Source organism: Limanda limanda, chromosome 7, assembly GCF_963576545.1.
Source record: "Limanda limanda chromosome 7, fLimLim1.1, whole genome shotgun sequence".
Taxonomy (NCBI): Eukaryota; Metazoa; Chordata; class Actinopteri; order Pleuronectiformes; family Pleuronectidae; genus Limanda; species Limanda limanda.
The window spans coordinates 5,832,747-5,856,454 of record NC_083642.1 but is presented as its reverse complement, the minus strand read 5'-3'; the positions used below and the strand labels follow the sequence as shown (position 1 = coordinate 5,856,454).

At 40.7% G+C, this 23,708-nt stretch overlaps 3 protein-coding genes across 3 annotated transcripts; 2 read left to right on the top strand and 1 right to left on the bottom strand.

Moving 5' to 3' along the window:
- Window positions 1-1,506: 1,506 nt before the first annotated feature.
- On the top strand, window positions 1,507-4,692 carry LOC133004774 (sodium/potassium-transporting ATPase subunit beta-1-interacting protein 3-like). The gene is made up of 6 exons (XM_061074289.1): window positions 1,507-1,560; window positions 2,309-2,446; window positions 3,159-3,239; window positions 3,645-3,842; window positions 4,316-4,376; window positions 4,637-4,692. Exons 1-6 carry the CDS (start codon window positions 1,507-1,509, stop codon window positions 4,690-4,692), a joined length of 588 nt encoding a protein of 195 aa, XP_060930272.1.
- Window positions 4,693-7,506: 2,814 nt separating this feature from the next.
- LOC133004766 (YTH domain-containing family protein 1-like) lies at window positions 7,507-13,995 on the top strand. Its single transcript, XM_061074281.1, has 6 exons — window positions 7,507-7,844; window positions 8,223-8,250; window positions 9,318-9,412; window positions 9,503-11,176; window positions 11,568-11,612; window positions 12,437-13,995. Exons 1-6 carry the CDS (start codon window positions 7,818-7,820, stop codon window positions 12,449-12,451), a joined length of 1,884 nt encoding a protein of 627 aa, XP_060930264.1. The 5' UTR covers window positions 7,507-7,817; the 3' UTR covers window positions 12,452-13,995.
- Window positions 13,996-16,407: 2,412 nt separating this feature from the next.
- On the bottom strand, window positions 16,408-23,665 carry LOC133004646 (voltage-gated purine nucleotide uniporter SLC17A9-like). Its single transcript, XM_061074119.1, has 13 exons — window positions 23,541-23,665; window positions 22,608-22,805; window positions 22,351-22,490; window positions 21,750-21,849; window positions 21,229-21,353; window positions 20,960-21,062; window positions 20,758-20,854; window positions 20,560-20,647; window positions 20,420-20,454; window positions 17,504-17,625; window positions 16,850-16,905; window positions 16,714-16,743; window positions 16,408-16,577 (listed from the first exon to the last, which is right to left on the bottom strand). The coding sequence occupies exons 1-13, from the start codon at window positions 23,663-23,665 to the stop codon at window positions 16,408-16,410; spliced, it is 1,389 nt and encodes a 462-aa protein (XP_060930102.1).
- Between the last annotated feature and the right edge of the window lie 43 nt (window positions 23,666-23,708).

Sequence of the window (23,708 nt, the reverse complement as noted above, 5' to 3'; positions counted from 1 at the left end):
ATATAGTAGGACCATATTGAAGTAGGCCAGGATCATCTTATTCTTTTCTTTCCAAACCTTGTACCTCTCACCTCTGAAGCCTGCACCTCCACCACTAGCACCCCCTACTGGTGAGTGTGGAGCATTGTGGAGGAACAACTACCTATCAGGGGGCAGACGACGGTGTTGCTGTATGAGGGTCAATCCGTGCCACGCGAAGAAGGAGAGGAGTTACTGCTCATGGGTTTCTGAAGGAATGGAATTGAGACCTTCCATAAGAACAGCGACAGAATCAGATGTTTAGTCTAAAACATGTTGCTGTCTTTTCTAATAGTTGTTGTGGGTCTCAACCAAATACTTCCTGTGTACACCTGCCCTGTATACAAGCAGGGTCACTGACAGAAGGGGTACAAGTACAATTATTCTTTACTCAAGTAAAATTACTGATGCAGTACTTGTGTTAAAAATGACTCACGTAAAAGTATATAAGTACAGGCTCTGACATGTACTCAACATGTACAAGTGACATGACATGTACAAGTTTAAAAATTACATGTTTTTTTCCTGCTGTATCTGTGCAAAGCAGAGACTCATATGACATTAAAATAATTCAAACATTATTGACCAGAACCACCCAACAATTTACTAAAATAATTCAAGCAAGAAAAGATTTGTGGATATGAAAACCTGTCCAGGAGGAAATGTGTACAATGTAGTGAATGAAGTTTTCTAAATTTAAATAAGGTCAGCGATGGGAAATCTGTTGCTCTGTTTTGTCGTAAACATTATCAACGTTATCAGTAATGTTGGCCTGTTCTTCATTATCTTCCATGTTGTTCTTGTCATGGATTCTATCTCTTTTGTCTGTTTTAATACATTATTCACATCGTGTTTGATATTCACTGATAGATACAGAACAAGGAATCGTCTATTTCTTATCGTTAATGTCCATTTAGGTTCATATCTGTCCGATGTCGGAAAGGCGCTGCTCGATGATGCAAATAAAAAATATTAAAATGGATTTTTCCACTCAAATGCATTAAAACAAAAGTAATGAGCACCGTTTTGAAAATATAAGGAGGTCGAAAGTGCAGATATTTGTAAAAATTTGTCACATAAATAAATGCTCAAGTAAAGAATAGACACCTGGAAAATCTGTAACAACGTATTTGAACTTCTTTACTTCCCACCTTCGGTCATCAAAAAAGTATAGATATATATGTATAGTTTCACTGAGCCTCTCAGACTTTCTGATGCTGCCTTTGTCCTTCAGGGTTTCCCCCCCTCCTCAGCGGTGTGGCACTAACCACCCCTCATACATCCTCCCCTCCCCCTCCCCTCTAGTTTCCACGCAGGATCTGGCCCTGCGTGTTTTTCTCCTGAGGTGAAGTGCACCGTGCGTTTCTCCCACACGCCTGGAAATGGATCTGAAGCTCTGAGAAGATCTCGGGATCCAGTCGCTCCAGTGTTGTTCTTCACATCATCCTCATCCTCCTCCCCAGCAGCAGCATCCTCCTCCCGGACAAGATGGGCTGCTGCTCCGCCAGATGCATGCTGGTCCTCCTGTGCTGTCTGCAGCTGGTAAGATGTTTATTCTCCCTCACACATGATGCTTCGACACAAACACATCTGGCCTGTCGCTGTCTGTCCTCCCTGCACCGCTGGAAACAACCGAACAACATGAGAAATCTGGATTTTAATGAATCCAGCTCCTGACAAGAGCTGTGCTTCATTCATGAGAACGTTCCTTTGTTGTTGTTTTTATTAAGTCCTTGCCTTTCTCTCTATAACTTTTTCATTCTAGAGAAAAGTGCAGTTTTTCTCTTTTGCTTGTTATCAAACTGAACAGTTGTGGGTTTTGAACTGTTGCTCAGATCAACAGAAAAGCAATGGGATGATGTCATACTGGGCTGTGGAGAACTATATCCACCTTTTCACTATACTCTGACAGTTCAGAAGAATCAATAATGGAAGTAACTGATCCTGCAGCACAGAGAAAACATGATTTTATAAATGAAATCTGTTCAAATTAAGCTTGTTGGAGCTGCAGGTGCTTATTAAAACCACCACAGCTACTACAATGAGGGGCTGCACCCTCTGATTCCCACCCTGCCCCCTTCCCCTTCATCACTGACTGATGAAGCCCCCCCCCTCCCCTCCTCACAGGACATTACCCCACTCATATTGCCTCGTCCCCCGAGGCTCAGTGGCCTTGGCTTCTGATGTACAACCTTGTGTCAGGCATGAGCAAAATAAAACACAGTCTCACAACACAAACTGCTCTTATTATAACTCATGATTTCTGTCTCTGCTCCTGTTCACCCCCCAGATGACAGCTGTGGAGAGGCAGGTGTTCGACTTCCTCGGTTACCAGTGGGCTCCCATCATGATCAACTTCTTCCACATCATCGTGGTCATCCTGGGCCTGTTCGGCACCGTCCAGTACAGACCTCGATACGTTATCGTGGTAAGAAAACGGTCGTATTTACTTTGCTTTACTTATTTACTTAACTTATTTGAGAAATAAGCTTTTTTGTTAAGAAGACTGATACCACTCTCACATCTGTACAGTACATAACTAGAGCTAAAGTCTTATCTTGCTTGGCATATAGACTGGAACCAAAAGGATACTGTCAGTGGTGTAAGACGTAATTTACTTGATTAGAAATAACAATGCAACAACTCAAAAGTCCTGCATTCACAATATTAGGAGAAAATACAGGAGTATTATCATTAAAATCTACTTAAAGAATCAAAAGTACTTTTGTTTCTACAGTAAAATGACCGATCTGTTACTCTTCATGTCTTTGACTGTTTGTAGTAATGTAATGTTTATAGGCAGGTTCAACAGTTGAAGCTGCTTGTGCTGTATTTTTTACGACTTTAATTACTGTTGAATAGTTAAGTGCCAGTCTTAAACTGAGATACAGTATGTTTCATGATTTATCAAGGCCTGAAGTGACCAATACCATTCAGATTAATGTTTAAAAAACACAGTTTATGTAACATAGATATTTGTCTTCCTTTTCACTGGTTGTAATCATATTATGACACGTCAGGTTTATCTTGGGGACCTGTGTTGTTGTAAGAATAAAAATGAGCCTCTAGTCACACATTGTCGGAGAATTTGTTTCATTCATGGTCTCCGTACTGTTGTGTTTTTGTGTTTGTTCGCTCAGTACCTGCTCTGGACGTTGTTGTGGGTCGGCTGGAATGTCTTTGTGAGCTGCCTCTACTTGGATCTGGGAGGACTTTCAAAGGTAAGTCTAATGGTCACAAGAGCGTCACATAATTAGAGACTCACACAGCTACACACAGCGTCTAAACACTGTGTTCAGCTCTTTCCTCTGCCTCATACACCCATACAACCAATGACACACAATGAACAGACTGTACAGTGTGTTTCTGCTCTAAGTTCCAAAACAGTAAGTTACAGGTTCCTGTTTAAGAGATGTTAGTTCAATTGTTTGCATTGTTTTTCAGCTCCAAAAGGGATTTATGTTGAGATACCCAAGTAATATTCCCACCAAATTTGACAAAATCCTTTGCATGTGTTGTATTGTACACACACATACACACGCACAAATTGTGCAATGACACTGAAACATCTGTTAGAACCTGAAGCTGAAACGTTCCCATCCCTTCAACCTGTTTAATCCCTGCAGGACAGTGACATCCTGACCCTCAGTGTGTCGTCACATCGCTCCTGGTGGAAGGACAACGGGCCGGGGTGCGAGCGCCAGGGCCTTCCCTCCGCCGGGTGGGACAATCAGCAGAACCCTGAGCTGACCACGGTGCTGAGCTGCTGGCTGGAGTACCAGTACATAGAGATCCTGCACTGCATCGTCCAGCTGCTCATATCAGTGAGTATCCGCCTACGTGACTCATTCATCACAGCAGTTTTGTGTGATATCGCTGTTAAACACTGAACAAGTCAAAGTGTCAACAGAATTACTACACGATGCTTTTAAAATGTAAATCAAAAAGCATATTTATGCACCATTTGATAGTGTTTTGATATCATTGAGAATCTGCATACACAGGAATGAACTGTTGCTTAGCAACAGCAAATGTAAATTGTAAAACACAGAGTAGAATATGTAAGAATGGCTCAGATTTATCTCCCAGATATCTGGTGGTGATGAGTCAGCAGAGCTCCTCAGCCAAACCTGCAGCTTCTGTGTGAATCACCAAGGCCTGTCCAAAGAATCTGTCAGAGCAATATCAATACATGTACTTTACAATGATCACTCTGCTTAGATAAAATAAAAAAAGATAAACATTATTTTCCTTTCATGTGATTAACCATTATGTATTTATGTATTAATTGCCACAGCTCCTGGGATTTGTTTATGGCTGCTATGTCGTCAGCACTTTTTCAGAAGAGGAAGACAGTTGTAAGTATCCTCATCAATGAGATCCACACACACAAGAGACAACAAATAACCAAAGTTATCAGTAATTTGTCAAATATATTATTTTTTATCATTTAATTCATATTAATCCATGATGAGGAAGCATGTTTCCCCTGAGATCTACATGTACTCTATTCCTTTTTTTAATGTTTAATTTATTTTACTTTTATTGCTGTTGATATTTTTGTACATATTTTATTTGTATTTATTTGTGTCCGTCTTTTCCCATTTTATAATTATAGTTAATTTCAATGCTGATTTTCATCATCCATCCAAACCCCCTCACTTGTTCTTCTAGTAACGACTAGACTTGATCGGTAGGTATCACTCCTGTTTGCCTCCAGTCTAGCAGTGAAAGTTCTGCAGAAAAAAATCTTTATTTTGTCCAACATCTGAAATGTTTCTTTAATTTTGTTCAGATTATAAATAACCTCAAAAGAAAGAGGTTGGGAAAAGCAGCGAAAGAACGAGTCAGAAGATGAAACAACTTTGAAGACTCATCGTGCATCAGCTTCAGTCTGTTTGTGAATAAAACACTGTCCAGAGTCAAGAGGAGAATTTCCAGTATATCACTGTGGAAAATACATATTTATCTATTTATGATGTGTTCTCCTCTAGAGCTAAGGGCTGTAAACCTGAACGTGTGTGCGTGTGCGGGTACTTGGGTTTAACACAGTTATCTTAAAGAAAATAAGAAGCTGATTGTTATGTCAAATGTATAAATTATTTCTGTGTCATTTCAGTTAGAAAAAGTAACCACGAGTTCTGTAGAATATAATATGTAGATTATATAATTCAGTGAAATAAACCACATCTACAACTAAAAGTTTTTGTGTAACTCATCTTATTGGACATATTCCATGTGTCTCTGTGTGATTCTTAGAACTGCAGTTAATGGTTATTTTCATTAAGGATGTTATTTTCTCAGTTAATTGTGTCACTATCTGGTCAATACAATGTAAAAGACAGAGAGACTCCAAGGTGAACTATTTCAACAACCTAATATTATTCATCTTATAGATATTATATGATTATTTATTAAATATATTATATATAGACCATACTGAGTGTTTTGGCCATGGTCATCTAATTCTGGTCAGTTTAAAACCCGTTGGGCAGCATCAGCTAGGTACCGCTAGGTACGAGGCAGTTCAAGATCCGATCACCATTTCAAGAGCCGATCACCACAGCCGGTACAATTAACGTCTCAGTCAAGACACTAACACAAAGTCGACGTCACTCACCTAAGAAGCATCATATTAATCCACAGATCGATAACATTCCAACGAAAACAGTCTTGGTACATTGCCAAAGGTCCACACGATCCAATCCAGTAACATAATCAGTCCAAAACACACTATTACATCAAAGAATAGCCACAGTCAGCTGTTGCGTAATCTCAGCGCAGCCAGCATCTAGGTGTAAACAACATGAAATATGTTTGTTTGTATAAATTTTAAACCATATGACTGGTTTTGCCTCCTTTATATAAATGTATGATTTTGAGTGTAAAAGTAGCCTTTTTAGCCTAGTTGGTTACCATGTTCTCCAAATGGCCTTTGTGGACAACCCCAAGACATGCCCTTAGGAAAAAAATCTGTGAAATATTCATTTTCAGTGGTATTGTTATCAAATTTGAACCTGGGCTAGTCAAGGCTTCATGCTCGGGTCCCATTGTGTTTTCCAGCTCATAAGTCCCAGCTAGAGTCATCTGCAGGCATCTGTTTACCAAAAAATATTTAGGCGGAAATAAAAACCTTCTACTTCACTGTGTTCCAACTGCTATTACTCAATGCCAGTAGCACTTAGCGTGATTCTGACTGTTGGGGGGGGGGGGGGGGGGGGTGAAGAATGTTACCTTTCAAATGATAGAGGATCATGCATGTACTCCAAATGGTTCAAGAACAGCGCTCAATTTACTTTCGGTATTCCTCAGACAGGCATTTGAGGCGAATCTCACCGGCTTCTTAAGAGGCTACCATACAGACCTGAAGAGTAGAAGCACATCCTTCAATATGACAAGAAGGATCTGTTGGATTTTAACTTGAAAATCATCTTACACATCTATTTCTTCTGGTGACTGATTTATTGATCAATTAACTAATTTTTGCAGTTATTTCAACAAGAAGTTTAAAAAGTTTAATTGGGATTTTGTCCTCAAAAAATACATATCAGTGTATTATTGAATTATAAAACATTTCTGTTTATTTAAAATACATTTCTGTGTGTTATGAACTTATAAATAGTGTTGTTTATATTACTTAGTTTGAGCATATTAATAAATCCTTAACCGTATAAAAAAGTATTTTTATGTAAATTTAAGTTTAACACCACATTGTATTTTGTGTATTTTTGTATAAATATAACTGAAACACCACAGTGTACTTTATTATAAATTTAACTTTAGCACAAAAGTGTATTTTAATATAAATTTAACTTTAGCACCACGGTGTGTTTTAGTATAAACTCTTCCAGTGGTTCTCAACCTTTTTTCAACCAAGTTCCCCCTAACCAGCGCAAAGCATTTTAGGGGGAAAAAAAAAGATGTGATAAACAGCGCTATGCCATCAGTTTATCATTTATTAAACTTTGTAACTAGACACTTTCGACATTTAAAACTCCAGCAAAACAAAATATTTAAAACTTCATCAATGTGCATAACATTGCTCCTTTGAAGTGGTCCCTCTTAAACTATCTGGAAATAAAAGATATACAAATAACTAATGACATTTTTTGCATATAACAAAAATTATCAACTTAAAGTGCCCTCTTTTTTGGGAGCAAAGATCTGACGTGTGCCAGGTTGGGTCAAACCATCCTGGTATGGGGGAGACTCAGGGTTTTTGGGATAATAAAATTGAATAGCCTACTGAATATAAAATTCAGTATATGAACTTCGATTTTTTATTGAGTATCTATTATTTTTGAAGGATTTTTGAATGAATGCTAATTTTAAATATATATATTTTAATCTCAGGTACCCCCTGGAGTGCCTTCAAGTACCCCCATTGCATATTGTTTCCCGCGCTGCTGCTGCTGCTAGGTAGCAGCGGACGCGTCGTATTTTGGCCTCCGTCGTCACTTCCGCATTTGAGAACCCGGATGCAGCTGCCATTGGGGCAAAGAGCAGGGCCACCGAGGCTGGTCGTGTAATAACGTGACGCGGAGCGGACTGAAGAGCCGCGGGTTCGATGCTGAGAGGCTCAGCACGGAGCGTAAGCACCACGACAAACTGAACCGTCCAACCCGAGCACAGACACCGACCCCCGGCTGCTGCTGCTGCGGCTAGCGGCTAGCTCCTGGTGCTAGCGAGTTAGCATAGCATAGTGACGCGGAGCAGCTACTCCGGTGATTAGCCTCTCACACGGCGGACACACTCCACGTCTTGCCCGGGCTGAAGCACACACACCCGGCGGATGAACGATGTCTGCCGCTGGTATCGACCCACAGGTGAGAAGAGGACCGGGCACACACGCTCGGTTTGAGGGTATTTTTTAATTGAATTCCCCCAAAAAGGAGGCGAGATGCGCGCTGTGTTCAACCCACTCAAGACGGTGCCTGCTAGTTAGCTAGTTAGCTAGCTAGTTAGCCAGCTGAGAGGCAGGTTAGCTGGAGATCTGTTAAATAACGAAAGCCTGAACTGACCACAACATTTAGCCTCTTAACGCCCGCCTGCCTTTCTGCAGCACAGTGTGAAAACATGTCAAGTGAATGTGTGATGTGATTCCATAACACCCGTGACCCATGCAAGGCTTTCTGTGTTTTATCTTCCTCCTTCCACATGCATCCCTCCTCCTCCTCTTCCTCTTCCTCATCAATACAACCAAGACACCGAAGGGACAAGATGCGAGCAAAGGTAAGAACCACAACATGTCGCCTAGCTCTTGATGGCTCAGTGGAATCGATCTCTCACCGTGTTCAGCACCGCACACACCTTCTGCACCAGCTCACAACCAGCTGTACAAACTATTAGATGATAGATGCTCTTTATTGATCCCAAATTGGGAAGTGATTGATACAGCAGCACGTCCGAAGATAAGAAGGATTTAATTAGCTGCAAAAAGAATGTAATACACATAAAATGTACAAAAAAACTGTACACGCACCCTAAGTAAATCATACACAAGAGAGCACTAGACTACACAGTAAAGTCGTAGATATAATAGAACAACATGTAAGAGATGACAAACTATGAACAAGAGACAAGTGTACAAAGGCTCAGTAGTTTGCATTTATAGATAATGTAATGAGGTAGGTGAAAATATAACATAGTAAAATAAAATGTGACTATAATATAAGATTACTGTTATAGTAGGAGTAAGCAGAGTGCTTTGTTGTCGACCGAAACTTCAGACTCAGGAGTTGTGAGGAGTTGTACAGTGTTATTGTTGTGAAAAAAAATCCTATTTCTGACCTTAGCGTCAGCCACTCAAACTAAAATAGGATTATTTATAAAATAATCCCTCAAATGTGCAGAAAATGGAAAAGAAAACGTCATTTCCCACACGCACATGTGTGTTTTGAGTTTGTCTGTGTGTATTTTGATGTTTGTTCTTTAGTCTCTGTTTCTTCTGACCATTCATGTAACTACACTGACTCCTGTGATTGGGAATTGCGTCATAGTTCAAATCTAAATGTCGAAAAACTTTAGCACGGTGCTGATTCATGTATAATGTCTATGTCAACAGATTGAGTCCCAAAAATGTCTACAGAGGTACACACTGTCTCTGCTTCATTACATATTGTGATTAAACATACGTCCCTGTAAGAGCAAACTGTTTATCAATTGTAAACACCTGGCCCATTTCGTAACGTAATGAGCTGTAAACTGCAGATATTTAAAGCTTCTTCACAGACTTTGCATTAAGTCGTTTTAAATGCTCATGTGCAGCTTTGACACCAGTATGATTTTTTTTTTTGCAGCCTTCCCAGTTTCAGTGCCCAATGGCTCCCTCCACCAGAAAGACACGGTCCATGACAATGACTTTGAGCCCTATCTCACCGGCCAGTCCAACCAGGTGGGGAAAACCTCTGAAGCTGGATCATTAAAATATCTTGTTTTCCATCGTTCTGTTGCCCTAACAAATGATCTATCTTCTGTTTTGTAGAATAACAGTTATCAGTCCATGACAGACCCTTACCTGTCCAGCTACTATGCCCCCTCCATTGGATTTCCTTACCCTCTCAGTGAAGCTCCTTGGTCCACTGGGGGTGACCCACCCATTCCCTACCTGACACCCTATGCCCCCCTCAACAATGGAGACCATCACTTCATGCACGACACGGTGTTTGGGCAGCCGGGGGGGCTCAGCAGCAGTATTTACCCTCACAGGTTTAACTTTTTCCCAGAGAACCCGGCCTTCTCCACCTGGGGCACCAGTGGTTCTCAGGGCCAGCAGACTCAGAGCTCAGCCTATGGAGGGAGTTACAGCTACCCGCCCAGCTCTCTAGGAGGCACCTTGGTCCCTGATGGGCAGACAGGTTTCCATAGTGACACCCTGAGCAAGGCTCCGGGTATGAACATCCTAGACCAGGGCATGCTGGGCCTAAAAATAGGTGGGGATGTGACAGGAAGTGGCTCTGGTGTGAAAAGTGCAGGCTCTGTGATCGGTGGAGGTGGCAGTGTAGCTGCAGCTGTTGCCACGGGCAACGGAGGCACACCAATCGGAATGCCCCCTCCGAAACCTACATCGTGGGCTGCGATAGCGAGTAAACCTGCCAAGCTGCAGCAACAAAAGGCCAAGAACAAGCCTGGCACACCCATCCCTGGAGGAGCTCTGCCTCCGCCCCCCATCAAACACAGCTTGGACATTGATACGTGGGATAATAAAGGGACTGCAGCCAAGATGGTCCCTCCTTTGCCCCCCCACCACCATCACCACCACCATCACCATCACCACCAACAGCAGCAGCACCAACAGCAGCACCAGCACCAGCCACAGCTTCACTCCCATGCTCCCAGTCTCCTCCCTCCCCTTCAACAATCCATACACTCTGCCCAGTCCCTCGTGCAGCAGATGACCATGCAGGGTCCTCCACCTCCGCAGCAGTCTTACCAGAACCACAACTCCGCTCCCACACCTCAAACCCGCTGGATAGCCCCACGCAACCGCAACATGTGCTATGGAGCCATGGACGGCGGCTGCTCCTCTAACGGCGGCGGTGTTGGTAACGGCGGTGGAGGAGGCGGGGGTTTGCTTCCGGAGCCGGGCGCAGAGTCCCACCCGGTGCTGGAGAAGCTTCGAGCGGCCCACAGCTACAACCCCAAGGAGTTCGACTGGAACCTGAAGAACGGCCGTGTGTTCATCATCAAGAGCTACTCTGAGGACGACATCCACCGCTCCATCAAGTACTCCATCTGGTGCAGCACGGAGCACGGCAACAAGCGCTTGGACTCCGCCTTCAGAGGGATGAACTCTAAAGGACCCGTCTACTTGTTGTACAGTGTTAACGGCAGCGGCCATTTCTGCGGTGTGGCGGAGATGCGCTCCCCTGTGGACTACGGCACCAGCGCTGGTGTTTGGGCGCAGGACAAGTGGAAGGGCAAGTTTGACGTGAACTGGTTGTTTGTTAAGGATGTGCCTAATAGCCAGCTGCGTCACATTCGCCTGGAAAACAATGACAACAAGCCAGTCACCAACTCACGTGACACTCAAGAGGTTCCTCTGGAGAAAGCCAAGCAGGTGCTCAAGATTATCGCCCAGTACAAACACACCACCTCCATCTTTGATGACTTCTCCCACTATGAGAAGAAGCAGGAGGAGGAGGATGTGGTGAAGAAGGTAAGATCTCTTTGAGTCTTTATACACTTTGGTGTTAGGATTAGTGAATATTTAGGGACTCAACAAGCCTATAACCTTCTTTGGACCTTTTTCTTGACTAACGATATATTTCCAAATAATATAATAATATTCAACTGGAACAATTCTTTTTTTGTAACTCAAGATTACAGATAACTTTGTTGTTCTACAGAAGGAAAGACAACGATAACAATAATAATAATATCCCTACACTCCCTTATTTCTTAGCTTTCTTTTCATCTTGCTTGGTTGTATGTCTGAGTCATTGATTAAATTTTTTTTTAAATCTTTTTAAGATTATAGTATTAAAACTGATGAGTTTTATTTGTTATGTGACATTTCAATAATGCGAGTATTTGTTTATTTTTATCAGGCCTATGAGCCCGTCCCATTACAGAGCCGATCCCGAAACGATCAGGTAAAGTCTGATATCTTATCTCTCTCTCTCTTTCTGTCAGGTGGGGCTGGGTGATGTGGATGACATGAGAATATTAAACGGAATATTTGAGTGTTAGTAGATATAGATATGAAAATATATTATGTAAAATCATATATAAAATCATAAATTAGATATTAAAAGCAATGAACTGTGATTGCTCTCATCAAGAGCCATGAATTATTCCCTGGGTTAAGAGTCTTGTATTGATTTAAGAAATTAAAACAAACGAACACCTGGTGTTAACATGTTGTTTCTGTGATCCGATCACAAGTGGACAGCTCTGAGTCTGTGTGGATCTCAGATAGGATCACATCTCCCTGCTCTATACTAACAAACACGTAATTTCTGTTCACAAACAACAATTTATGTTGTTTTTACCCAGTCTGAGTACACCGCTGTGTCCGATGTCCCTGTGGTTTGTGTTTATATAGCAGCTTTTCTGGCCTTGATGACGACTCAAAGCACTTTACAGTACAGTTTGTTATTCACCCATTCAGACCTGTCTATGTGTGACCACCTCTGAAAGTGGTCTGGTGTGATCAGATCTATATCTGATCTGAGTGCGTTCACTCCTGTGCTAAGAGCTGTCCACTTGAGGTCAGATCACAGAAACCACATGTTAACACCAGGTGTGTTCGGGGCCAAATATACAGACAGACATGGAAACCATCCGTACTTTAGGTTTGATTATTCAGATTTGATATTTCTACCTGTATTGATCCTAGTGTTACTCTGTAATATGTGATATTGATCGATCTCCTATGATAATTTCTCGGTTTTTATTTCTCTCTCCTCTCTCTCAGGATCGTCAGAAGTGACCCGAAGAAGACGGCTTCTGAACCCCCCCCCCCCGATCAACAACGGTTGTGCTCGGATGGATGTACTGAAATTAAGATTTAAAAACAAAACAAACGGACATTAAGAAATTGAAAACTAATATTTTTTTCTATTTAATTGTGTTGACTCTGGCCCACGTCAAACTTTTGAGCCACATTGCTCCTGGTTCCCAGTCTTTAAGATGAGTGCAGGGATGAAGCTAGTTCCACCGGTCGAATCGCTTCAATAATATATATTTTTCTTGTTTTTTCTGTATTTTTTTAGCCTTATAAATCTCTATCGCTACCCCACAACTTGCATTCTTAACTAAGTATAATTATCTGCACGTCTGTTTTGAAACTCTTGACAACATGCTGCTGATATTCAGTGACTGTTCACTTTGTGGTTTGTGTGTTGGAGAAATGTTAAGTGCTTGTATTGGTTAATCTTAATGAGTGAACAACACTTTATTGACAAATGTCTGCTATCTGTGTGTGGCCAGTTGTATTTTATATTATCAGACGAAAAAAGAACTTCTCTAATGCCCTGTTTTTCATGTCCGGGGTGTTTTACTTTGTTGGAGGAATGTGTACACTGAGAGTTTCTGTATGCATAGACATAATAGTGCAAGGTTGTGACAGTAGGAAGCATAAATGTTAGAAGCATATTTTGAAAACTTTACCATCTGGCTGATATCAATTAAACATTACAATGGAGGATATCTGGGATTGTATCTCTCTCCCATGCGGAGCCTTAACATTTCTTTTGAGCAGTATTGTAAATGTTTTGTTGTTCCCCAGCACAGAACCTCAAAATGTTCCGCCTGAGATTCAGGGAAACACCGTCTAGAAAACAAAACGCTCTTAAAGACGGTCCCTGTCTCTTTTTTTATTTTATTAACAGGATGGAATTATAAATATTCTGTCTGAGTTGAGGTTTTATCAACACAAACATTTGCTTTCTGTCTATTTCCCTGACTTTTCCTTCCCTCTGTGCCCTCTGGGGTATCTGTCTGAAATTCTGAAGAAAATGTAGCATGTGCTGCTTTTTAAAACTCAAAGCCAGGCCTGTCACTTCTGTTTTTTTTGTCTCTTTGTTCTTTCTTAACAACATTATATTCTTGGCATTTTCATCATTTTCATTGCTATAACCGATCCACGTCATCCCCAGAAAAATGTAAGCTTTAATGTACCGGCATTTCTAACTGAGATCGCCTCAAAATGTTTAACTGTAGCATTATACTTAACCGATTTATTGTCAAGTGTATGAACACCAGAGACTAGCCTATATGGTATATGTTTGTGACTTTACTTTTTTTTAACTTGCTTGCTGTATTTGTGTGTGTGTGTGTGTGTATGCTTGAGTGAAAGAACCGAGAGGGAGTACGACTGTGGAGCAATCAGAGTTATATTACGGTATTGGAACATAGAAAATTTATGCAAAAAAAGTTTTAAGTCACCCCTGAATTAAATATCCATTGTATCAGAGGTCACTATCACATTCTTAGATTTGAACATGTTCATTATTAAAGATATACTTATCTGTTTGTATGTTTTATTATTATGACTTTAGGGATTTAATGCACACGATCAGGTCCGTTTGAAACACAAGATCCAAAATCTCTTGCCAACAAGATTTTTTTATACAGTATATGTATCTAGAAAGTATTTTTCGAATGATATAACCAATTATACTTTATTTTGCTTCTTCTGTGAATACAGGTTGAAATATTTCATTTCTGGTTCCCTGCAGTTTGCTCAGTTATATTTTCCTGTTTAAATATTGACTAGGAAATAATTAGTGTTTTGGTGTTAAAAAGGTCACATTTACATAACAGTTTGAAACCAAAGATAACAAATCTTAACTAATCAGCTGCATTGAGTAAGGATGTCAAAATATTCTGCGTTTTTTGTTTCATAAGTGACATTGACATGATTTTATTCAAACTACGGGGACTGTCGTGCTATTTGTGTTTCTCTTTTGCCTAAAAGGGTTTTTAAAATTGCCTTAATTGTTCTGTGTCAGGTAATTAAGAAAACCCCAGGCGAGGTAGAATTATTTCATCTTAGAAATACTTTAAGAATAGAAAACTCATTACCTGAAACCAAGTCAACACTTTCCAATTTCTTTTCTCCCCTGCACAACTCAAGTGAAAGTACAATGTTAGTCAGCAGGGGTCATACCAGCGCCAAGGTCCAAACGTCCCCTTGAATTCAATCAAGCTGCACCAAATCACACAGATGAATATCAATTTCATAATAAATCTTTGTTTTTTTTCATTAAGATTAATTATTCTCTTGGAAATCAGTAAAAATTTGAAAAAAAGAAGAAATAGCGACATGACAAACAGTCCGGGGGGAAAACGTAACATCGCAGACGGAGATAAAGATGCTGAGATACTTTAATATGAAAACTAGCTAATACACAATGAAATGCTTACACATGACAACGGAACAATCAATTATAAAAACATGCCACTTCATTTCTAGTGAGTTTCAGTGGTGGTTGACAGGTGAAATAACATGTACAGAATAATGGGGGTCAGTGTATTTATTGCCCCAGGAGATGAATCAGGCCATGGCTATTAAAAAATACAAGAGGTAGAGAAATCACATCCTCACGGTAAAGAAAACATGCAGAATGGAATTAAAACAAATGTAGAGGCCTGTATCTGCTGTCACCTTTGTTGGAAGAGGCCGGTGGTGGATCTGTCACTCATCCTCTGGAGGTGTCAAAGTGAACTCTTCCTGAATGTAGAGAGTTCGATTCCTCTCTTGGGATTCACTGTGCCTTAACTATGAGGCAGATAAATCAAGATCTGCTGTGAACACGAGGAGCGGTCACACGTCACTCAGAGGAAAGTTACACCTTCAACAGACCAGAGGATATCACCTTCACAAACAGTGACAGAGCGTTTTGTTGGTTTTTAAATTCCTCACTATAATTGACATTGATATGATAAGACTTGAATTCAAACAAATGCACCAGGCCTCCTCTCCTGGTTCTTCTCATTCTCCTGATGTGCAGGTCCTGACACCGGGGGAACATCTGTCTTCATCCCTGGAGGACAGGCCATAGCACCGACGTTGTGGTGGACACCTGACCAGCGGTGAATCGATGAAGAATGTGCACATGTAGTAATAATAATATATTTTATTTTAATTTCAAAAACTCACAGAATTTAAAGAAAATTCACAACACCACAAACATTGGAAGTAAACATGACTCTTGGCTTCCCTCTGTTTAAGTGATTAAATTAAAAAAATTCTACAGAGAAACCACATCATTTCTGTGTAGAAGCACCAATATGACAGAAACCAGACAGAACATTTAATTGAATGTGTACCTTGACCCTGTGGTCCACATCCCATCAACTAGTATGGAGGGGGCAGGGTATTAGACCTGTATTCTAGCCAGCCACCAGGGGGCGATAAAGATAAATATCAAGACAACAACAAAGATCGTGGACCAGTTCTTGGCTGGAGTGGAATAAAAAAATATACCAGAGACTAGATGTTTAACTAAAAAGTGAAAAAAGACAAAGTTAAACACAATCGACAGATTCATATTCCTGCAGTTTCCAAAGGTAATCTATCTCAGCTCAGAATTTACAAAAAACCTTTGGTGTAAACATTTTGATGTGGATGTCAAACTCGCTACATTAAATATTCATACAGTTAAATATTCATACTGACGGTGGTCCAGAATTACAGTAAACACACAGAACAAAAACACGCCCGCAACGTTAAAGTTCCTTCATTTTTCAGAGCTGTTTCCTTCTTGTTCTGTGCAGCAGGAAAATGTGATTCCCATTTACAACTCTCCAGAGGTTTGCTGATAAACGCTCAGCTGTACTGTGTTTCTGCGTTTCTGCAAAATCCACAGGCAGGTTCAGCAGAAGGGATTGAGATTTAAATACGAGTCTCACATGTCGGGTGTTTGCAGCACGAGGTTTGGGTTAAATCACAGAAATCCGGCTGCAATATTCCAGGTCAACACGTCGAGCATCTCCGAATAGGAGGAAGACCACAAGACCCGTGCTGTTCACAAAACTGATGAGGGAGAACACGGAGGCCCACGTCAGGGTGACCTCGATCAGGTAGCCCGACAAGGAGACCAGCACCAGCCCTGTGAAACACACAGGGACAATAGACATTTAAAATCACGGCCGGTGTTTAACAATCAACGTGCCATTTCAGATAAATGTTAAGTTCAGATATTTCCTGTAAATTTCAAATAATTGGTCCACAATTTCAATACATACCCATAAAAGCACCCAACATATTCATAAAACCTGTTGCAGGAAAGAAATAAAGATTCAAGGAACAAAAATGAAACTATTCAAATAAATCGACTATGAGAGTTTTATGAATCTTTAATGTCGACAGCTACAAACTCACCAAAGAAAGCACCAGCACATGAGGGAGTGAGGTCCTGTACGTTCACAGACACTCCGCTGAAACACAAGGAAACAGGAAACATCTACATTTACAGAACATTGAACGAGGATGAATCTCATTTACTAATTTACACAAAGCGCTGTCTGCGGATGTAAATCCTGAGAAATGAAACTTATTCTTCACAGATCTCTTCGAAAACTATGAAAAACCCATGAAGGTAATGGTTATTGTGAGTTCAACAAGCTACCCATCCCTGACTTGTGCAACCAGCTATTATTTCTATTCTACCTTTTATCGTTTTCATGCACATTGAATAACATGCGTTGTGTGTAAAGTTAAATCAAATTGAGTTGTTGGTTATGAAAAGTACTGAGAGAGACACAGAGCAGGTTTTGCTCTTTGGGAAAATGTTGAAAACAGAAATGTGTTGATATATGAGACAATATTAGTTTATTGCAGATACTGTATGTTAATATTACTGTATAGTTTGAACAATACGCAACAACACATTGCAGGAGAGAAGATACTATGTCATCATTGTGTATAACAAAAATCTAGAAGAGCTTTACTAGGAGTGTAAATTCATTTGATCTCAGTCGGACTACAAGGATGCAGCAGTTTCTCTGACACAGGGACAGGATCTGTTTCACGTACCAGCTGGTGAAGGTGGATAAACCCACGGCCACAGAGACAAAGATCAATGCAGAGGTGAATGAGGTAAACGCTCCTCCCGTCAGGAGCATAATAAACAAACTGGAACCGCCCATGGCACAGAACTGAGGAGGGAGAAGCGAGAGAGACACACACTTTAGGTATTTAAAGGAACAGTCCATAACCTGAGGGCAGTGGTGTATAAAGTACTTGAAAGCCATACTTGAGTAAAAGTACAGATATCTTACTTGAAAGTGACTTCGGTAAAAGTAAAAGTCTCCCGTCAGAAAATGACTTGAGTAAAAGTCTTAAAGTAGCTCATATTAAATGTACTTAAGTATCAAGAGTATCTGGTGTTGAAATGTACTTAAGTATCAAAAGTAAAAGTACAAGTACCAAAATTAAAAATACTAAGTGCTTTTTATAGTAGGCCTATAGAGACACAAAACAACCCAAAATTGTTCTCTTCAGGATTTATTTCAACTGACTGAAAAATTTTAACAACACTAACAACTATAACGTATAATTTTACAAATTTTGAACCCAAGATGCTGAGGTTAAAATAGTATCGGACAAGTGCATCTGAACTTCTAGAGAAAACAAAGAACAGATACAACAGAATAAACAAGTGCCTCTTGAGTCTACCTAAGAACACTTATAGACCAAAGTATATCCACCAAAAAAGTTTGTAAATATAACTAAACATGGACCTTTGATCAGTAGCAGGAGTGATACACAATGCCACTTATGATAACTCAGCAAAGGGAAATTAGGCACACAAAATAAGATAGTTTCTCTTTTGTTAACAGCCTGGACAGTGCTAGTACAGAGAAGAAAAAAACACTGGACACAGTCTGGTTTTGCTGACAAATTTGAACAAGGAAATAAAGAATTGAAGAATAATGTTTTTTGAGTGCTAAGTTACATCTCCAAAATACATCCAATTGAATATCTTAAGGTGCAAATTTGGTTACAGTATTTTGGTGACTTTATTTTGAAGTTTATAAATTATCAGTGTCTTGCTTGACGCGCTTCAACACTAACCTTTTGTGTCTATTAGCTGTATTTTGTAACTGCCTGTATACCTGCTCGCCAGCTTGTCCACTCATCTACTGTACATGTAAGCCTGTTTATTTATCATAAGACTATCTTCACTGGATGGGCCTGAGTTTGTGTTTGCATTTGTTTCCAGCACGGTGACAATACACCTGTAGGGTATCTTGCCTGTAGGGACGGCAAAGTGAAGACACAACCCTGCTTGAAGTTGTACACATTAGCCAGTTTGTACAATACATATATAAAGACTCAACAGCTTCTAAGTTGTGTTGAGTCAGCACAAAGGGCGACTAAGGATTGGAATTGGCAATATATAGATATATAACATCTTTGCAAAAATTATATTGGCATTATAGTGAGTGGAAAACTGGGCCTGATTACCCAGCGTTCCATTTTGGCGAGGTCCATTAAAAAACCTGAATTGTGTGCGTGAATTTGTTTTGTTTAAGACAAAATAAAAGTATCTGTCCAAAAATCCAAGAGGATTCTCCCTACCCTGTCTAGTGCCCCTGAGCAAGGCACCTTACTCCCCTAACATCTGCTCCCCGGGCGCCGTACACGGCTGCTCACTGCTCTGTGTGTCTGGCACCATATGGGTTAAAAGCAGAGGTTAAATTTCCCCTTGCATGAGTGTGCCTGTGCATGTCTGTGCATGTGTGTGGGATAAATAAATGTATCTAAATGTAAGTAGACACGGCCAACCAATGATAGTCTATTTGCCAACAGTTTTTGTTTAAACCAACTACTTCCAATATTTTCTTTAAGACAAGTTAACCACTTGCTGCTTCGAGTTATGTATTTATGTGCAGATGTTGACACGGAGCAGGAAAGGGAAAACAAATGTGAATCGAAAAAGGAATACCTTCAAAAAAATCATGTTAAGTCACCTAATAAAAGCCCTCAAAAAGCCAATTAATTTGCCTGAAAAATAATCCTTACAATTTCAAAAGGGCCTCACGTCTGTCAGTGCCTGTCAGTGCTCAGCCCTAATAATAAAGACTGAACCGAGCTCCTGCAGGAGCGAGAAGGTGAGAGAGAGGTGCCGTGCGTAAAAGTGCACGTTTCTCCAACCTCCGCTGCTCAAGTAACAAGCCAGTTTTGAGAATGTAAGAAGTAGATAGTACAGATATTTGTGCTCAAATGTAGCGAGTAAAAGTAAAAGTCGTCAGGAAAATAAATGCTCAAGTAAACTACGCATATGTGAAAAATCTACTTAAGTACAGTAACAGAGTATTTCTACTTCGTTACTTCCCACCACTGCCTGAGGGTAAAGTAAAGTGCAGCACAACCAAAAGTCAAAGCCCAGGACAGGGATAATAATATTTGCATTTCATTTGCTCATGAAATTAATGATGTGACGTTTGCTGGGATATGAAACAAACATGTTCTTCTGTAACAGGTGACTTTCCTCAGTGTGGAATCCAGAAAGTTTGATCTTATCACTCGTCTCCTCTTATCTTATCTTAATTGAGATCAGTTCAGACAAAAACCTCAAGTTTCTTATTCAGAACCAGTGTTTTGTAAGGTCAGTTTAAAATTGTAGTTATGTTTTGTTTTGTAGATTTTCTACAGGCATTCACTTACGGTGACGTCTTAGCTGCTGTGACAGACACTCTTGCTGTTGTGGCTCCATCAAAGGATGAGCTTATCTTGAAGTATGCAAGTGAAACACAGTTTATTTGCATATTTCACCTCTGAGTTCTATAGCTTGTCGTCACATGTTTGAAACCAGGAGCAAAAAATTCCATTACATAACTCTTAAGTATAGCTTGTCAGGACAAACCTGTCTGTGCACTCACACTTTTAAATCACTCTAGAAAACTCTGAATAAATGTACAATCACAAGTGTTTGACCCAACGTACCTGCATTATCTTTCTCACAGATGATTTACTATAACCTGCAGGGGAAGAAAACAAATTTTTAAAAATTGGAAATTACATTTTGATTCAATATTGTCACTGTCACACATAATTAAAAAAACAAACAAACAGTTATTTAATACCGTGATTGATGAGAGAGTCTGAAATGTATGCTCCACCAAAAGCTGAGGGAATTGCAAAAAGCCACGGAAGTACATTGTACGCCCAGTCCTGCAAGACAAAGGTGTGGATATAATTAAAACTAGTTTTCAAATGGAATTAGAAGAATGTCATTGACTCATGGCTTGACGACGACATAATGCAGGGTGTGGAAAACATACTGGGGAATCTGGAAAGGATTCCTTGAAGTATGTTGGCAGCCACGACAATAACGTGTTGGATGTGCTGGCTGCGCACATGTGAGCGAAGAACATGGACCTTAGAGAGAAAGAGAGAAAGAGCGAGGGATGAGGTTCAAATGGCTGAAGCACTCATGTGGTCCTGTGTTGGTGAATAGTGAAGGATAAAGAACATAAGCTGTACCAGACAGGAGGCTTCTTAAACAGATGCAGCATGTGGGACAGGTTCCATTTTGTCTGCAGACTCTGTCTGTACTGGGCTTCCTGGGGCGTGGGAATAACTTCACCTGAGCCACAGATTGCACATATACATCATACAGTTGGAAACATGCCTGAATGATGCCTGTACCTGAATGTCTGTACAAAGTTTCATGTCAATGTGTCCAGTCGTTCTTTAGATATTTCAGTCTGAAACTAAATGGCATCAACGTAGATATGAGGGTTTTATCGTACCTTTTAAAAACCACTGCCAAACGAGAAAAGCCCACAGTGAGGCCAGGAAACCTATACTGTAGAACATGCTCGGCCAGCCGTACTGGTCCAGCATGATGGATCCCATTCCACCTGCCAGCAACGTCCTGAGAGAGAAACAATAGAGAGAAACAAAGAAAGAAGAGAACAAGATGGTGTGTTTAGAAGTGTGTGTGTGTTTCTGTCATAGCTAAAGTGTGGACACATTTCATAATAAAGACCAGTTATTTGATGGATTGTCCCATTGAGGACAAAAAGTTGAATATTAGATTTTTTCAATCAGTGGGCACAGTTTATGTAAATGAAGTCTATGTAATATCCCCAAAAGTGAACCCTGTGTGTGTGTGTGTGTGTGTGTGTGTGTGTGTGTGTGTGTGTGTGTGTGTGTGTGTGTGTGTGTGTGTGTGTGTGTGTGTGTGTGTGTGTGTGTGTGTGTGTGTGTGTGTGTGTGTGTGTGTGTGTGTGTGTGTGTGTGTGTGTGTGTGTGTGTGTGTCCAATATACCCAAGATAACTACCGCTGTGCATAGTGCTCATTACAAAGCCTCGGTCCGCCTCCACGATGCGCTGTGAGCAAATGCTGGCCAGAGACGGAAAGAACACACCTGCAAGACATCACAAGATCTATGAGCTCCAAACTCGCTTATCTTCAAACAGTTGTTCAATAGTTTGAAAAATCTGCCTCGGCCTAGACTGTGAGGCCATAGACTTAAAAAAATATGTCATTATCCTTATCATGAGTTTTTATAGCATTACATAACTATTTGAAAAATAACCTATCAGACACATGAGCACTTGAACAAACATCAGAGGTTAAAAATGGTCCATGTCCCATTTAATAACATGGAGGAGGCAGCGTGTATATGTACAGTCGCCAGCCACCAGTGGACGACCAATATGTTTCGGGCTTCACTTTTGTGGAGCTGTCATGTCGGCCATCTTTATTTACAGTGTAGGAGTGAGACTTACAGTTTCCCTGTTTTTAACCCACGGTTGGTTGCAGTTGCATTGAAGCATAAAAAGACACAAGAGTGCAATACATCCTCTTATCCACTTTGTGCATTGCGGAGTGAACGTGGCAATATGGTCACCGGTGCAGTACTCACCCTGAAGGACCCCCATGAGGAATCGGGCCAGGGTCATGAGGGCGAGGGTGTGAGAGCTGAGCTGAGCCAGAAGAGGAGTGAGGGCAGTGATCAGAGCCCACAGGCCTGTCGAGATGAACAGGACGCGCTCTCCTCCCACTCTGAAATCACAACATTCACACAGTTTAACCATCAATCGTTAAACTCACCTCAGGTCACAAATTATTATTATTATCATTAATTATGAGCCCTTTGGAGTTCATGCATGTTCTGCTCACTTGTCACTGGCATGTCCCCCCAGGATCTGTGTGAAGCAGTAGCCCCAGAAGAATCCACCCAGGACCAGTCCCGAGTCGATCTTGCTCCATTTGAAAGCGGTGGCCATCGAGACGGCACAGATCGGCATGGCCATCCTGGCACAGTACAGGAGGCAGGTGCCAACAAACAGCATCAGCGTCCATTTTCGGGCCAGAAGTCTACAAACACAAAGCAGGAAAAAAAGATTCTACTTTATGTCCATAGTATAAAATCTGTGAGTTCAGCAGTGGTTTGAGCTCAAGGCCATCACCAGGTATTCCATCTGAAACCTCATTAAGCTAGTGGAGAATGAGAAGCTTTTACTAAACACACGATGACGTGTTCCAAGTGTGACTAAACTCTTACTGTCACAAGTCAGGAGATCAACTAAGCTAATATTGGCACAGGATTTTATACTAATCTTTTATTTTGGTTCAGATATTTCAGTCTGGGTCAAAGTGGTGGCTCCTCGGAGGCACTGATAAAAGATTAATTGATGCAAGCAATGTTTGAGTTCATGTAAAAAGAACCGCAAACACGTCTCACAGCCCAAGGTGATGTTTTTTTTTATTGATTTACAGAACAAATCCCAAATATATTCAGTTTTCAATCACGAGCTGACAAAATAACAAGAATATTCACACTGGAGAAGCTGATTGGTAAAATGCTTTTTTTCCTGATAGCTTTGCGTGCAGGTACAGCACATAGCAAAGGTAGCTGAATATATTGTTTAATCATTTTTAGAAGTAACATACACACACAACGTTGTGTGTAACAACATCAAGGCAACATGTTGCGACTCATTTTAAAGAAAAACCTAAATGGCATTTAGCTCAAAAGAAAACCAGCCGGGTGAGTCTCTCCGTGGAACATAAGTGTAGTGTGTGATTCCCAGTCTGATTTGAATGTCCTACCTTGGCCACAGGATGGTGTTCACAGGCTCCTCTTCCTTAAATTTGCTTTTTGTACAAATCTTGGGTTTCAGCAGAGATTCAATGGAGTCGCTCCAGCCGTCTCCTGATGTGTGTTTGTCAGCCATTCAGAGAACATCAGTTTCCTCTGTCAGCCGTGCAACTCCCCGG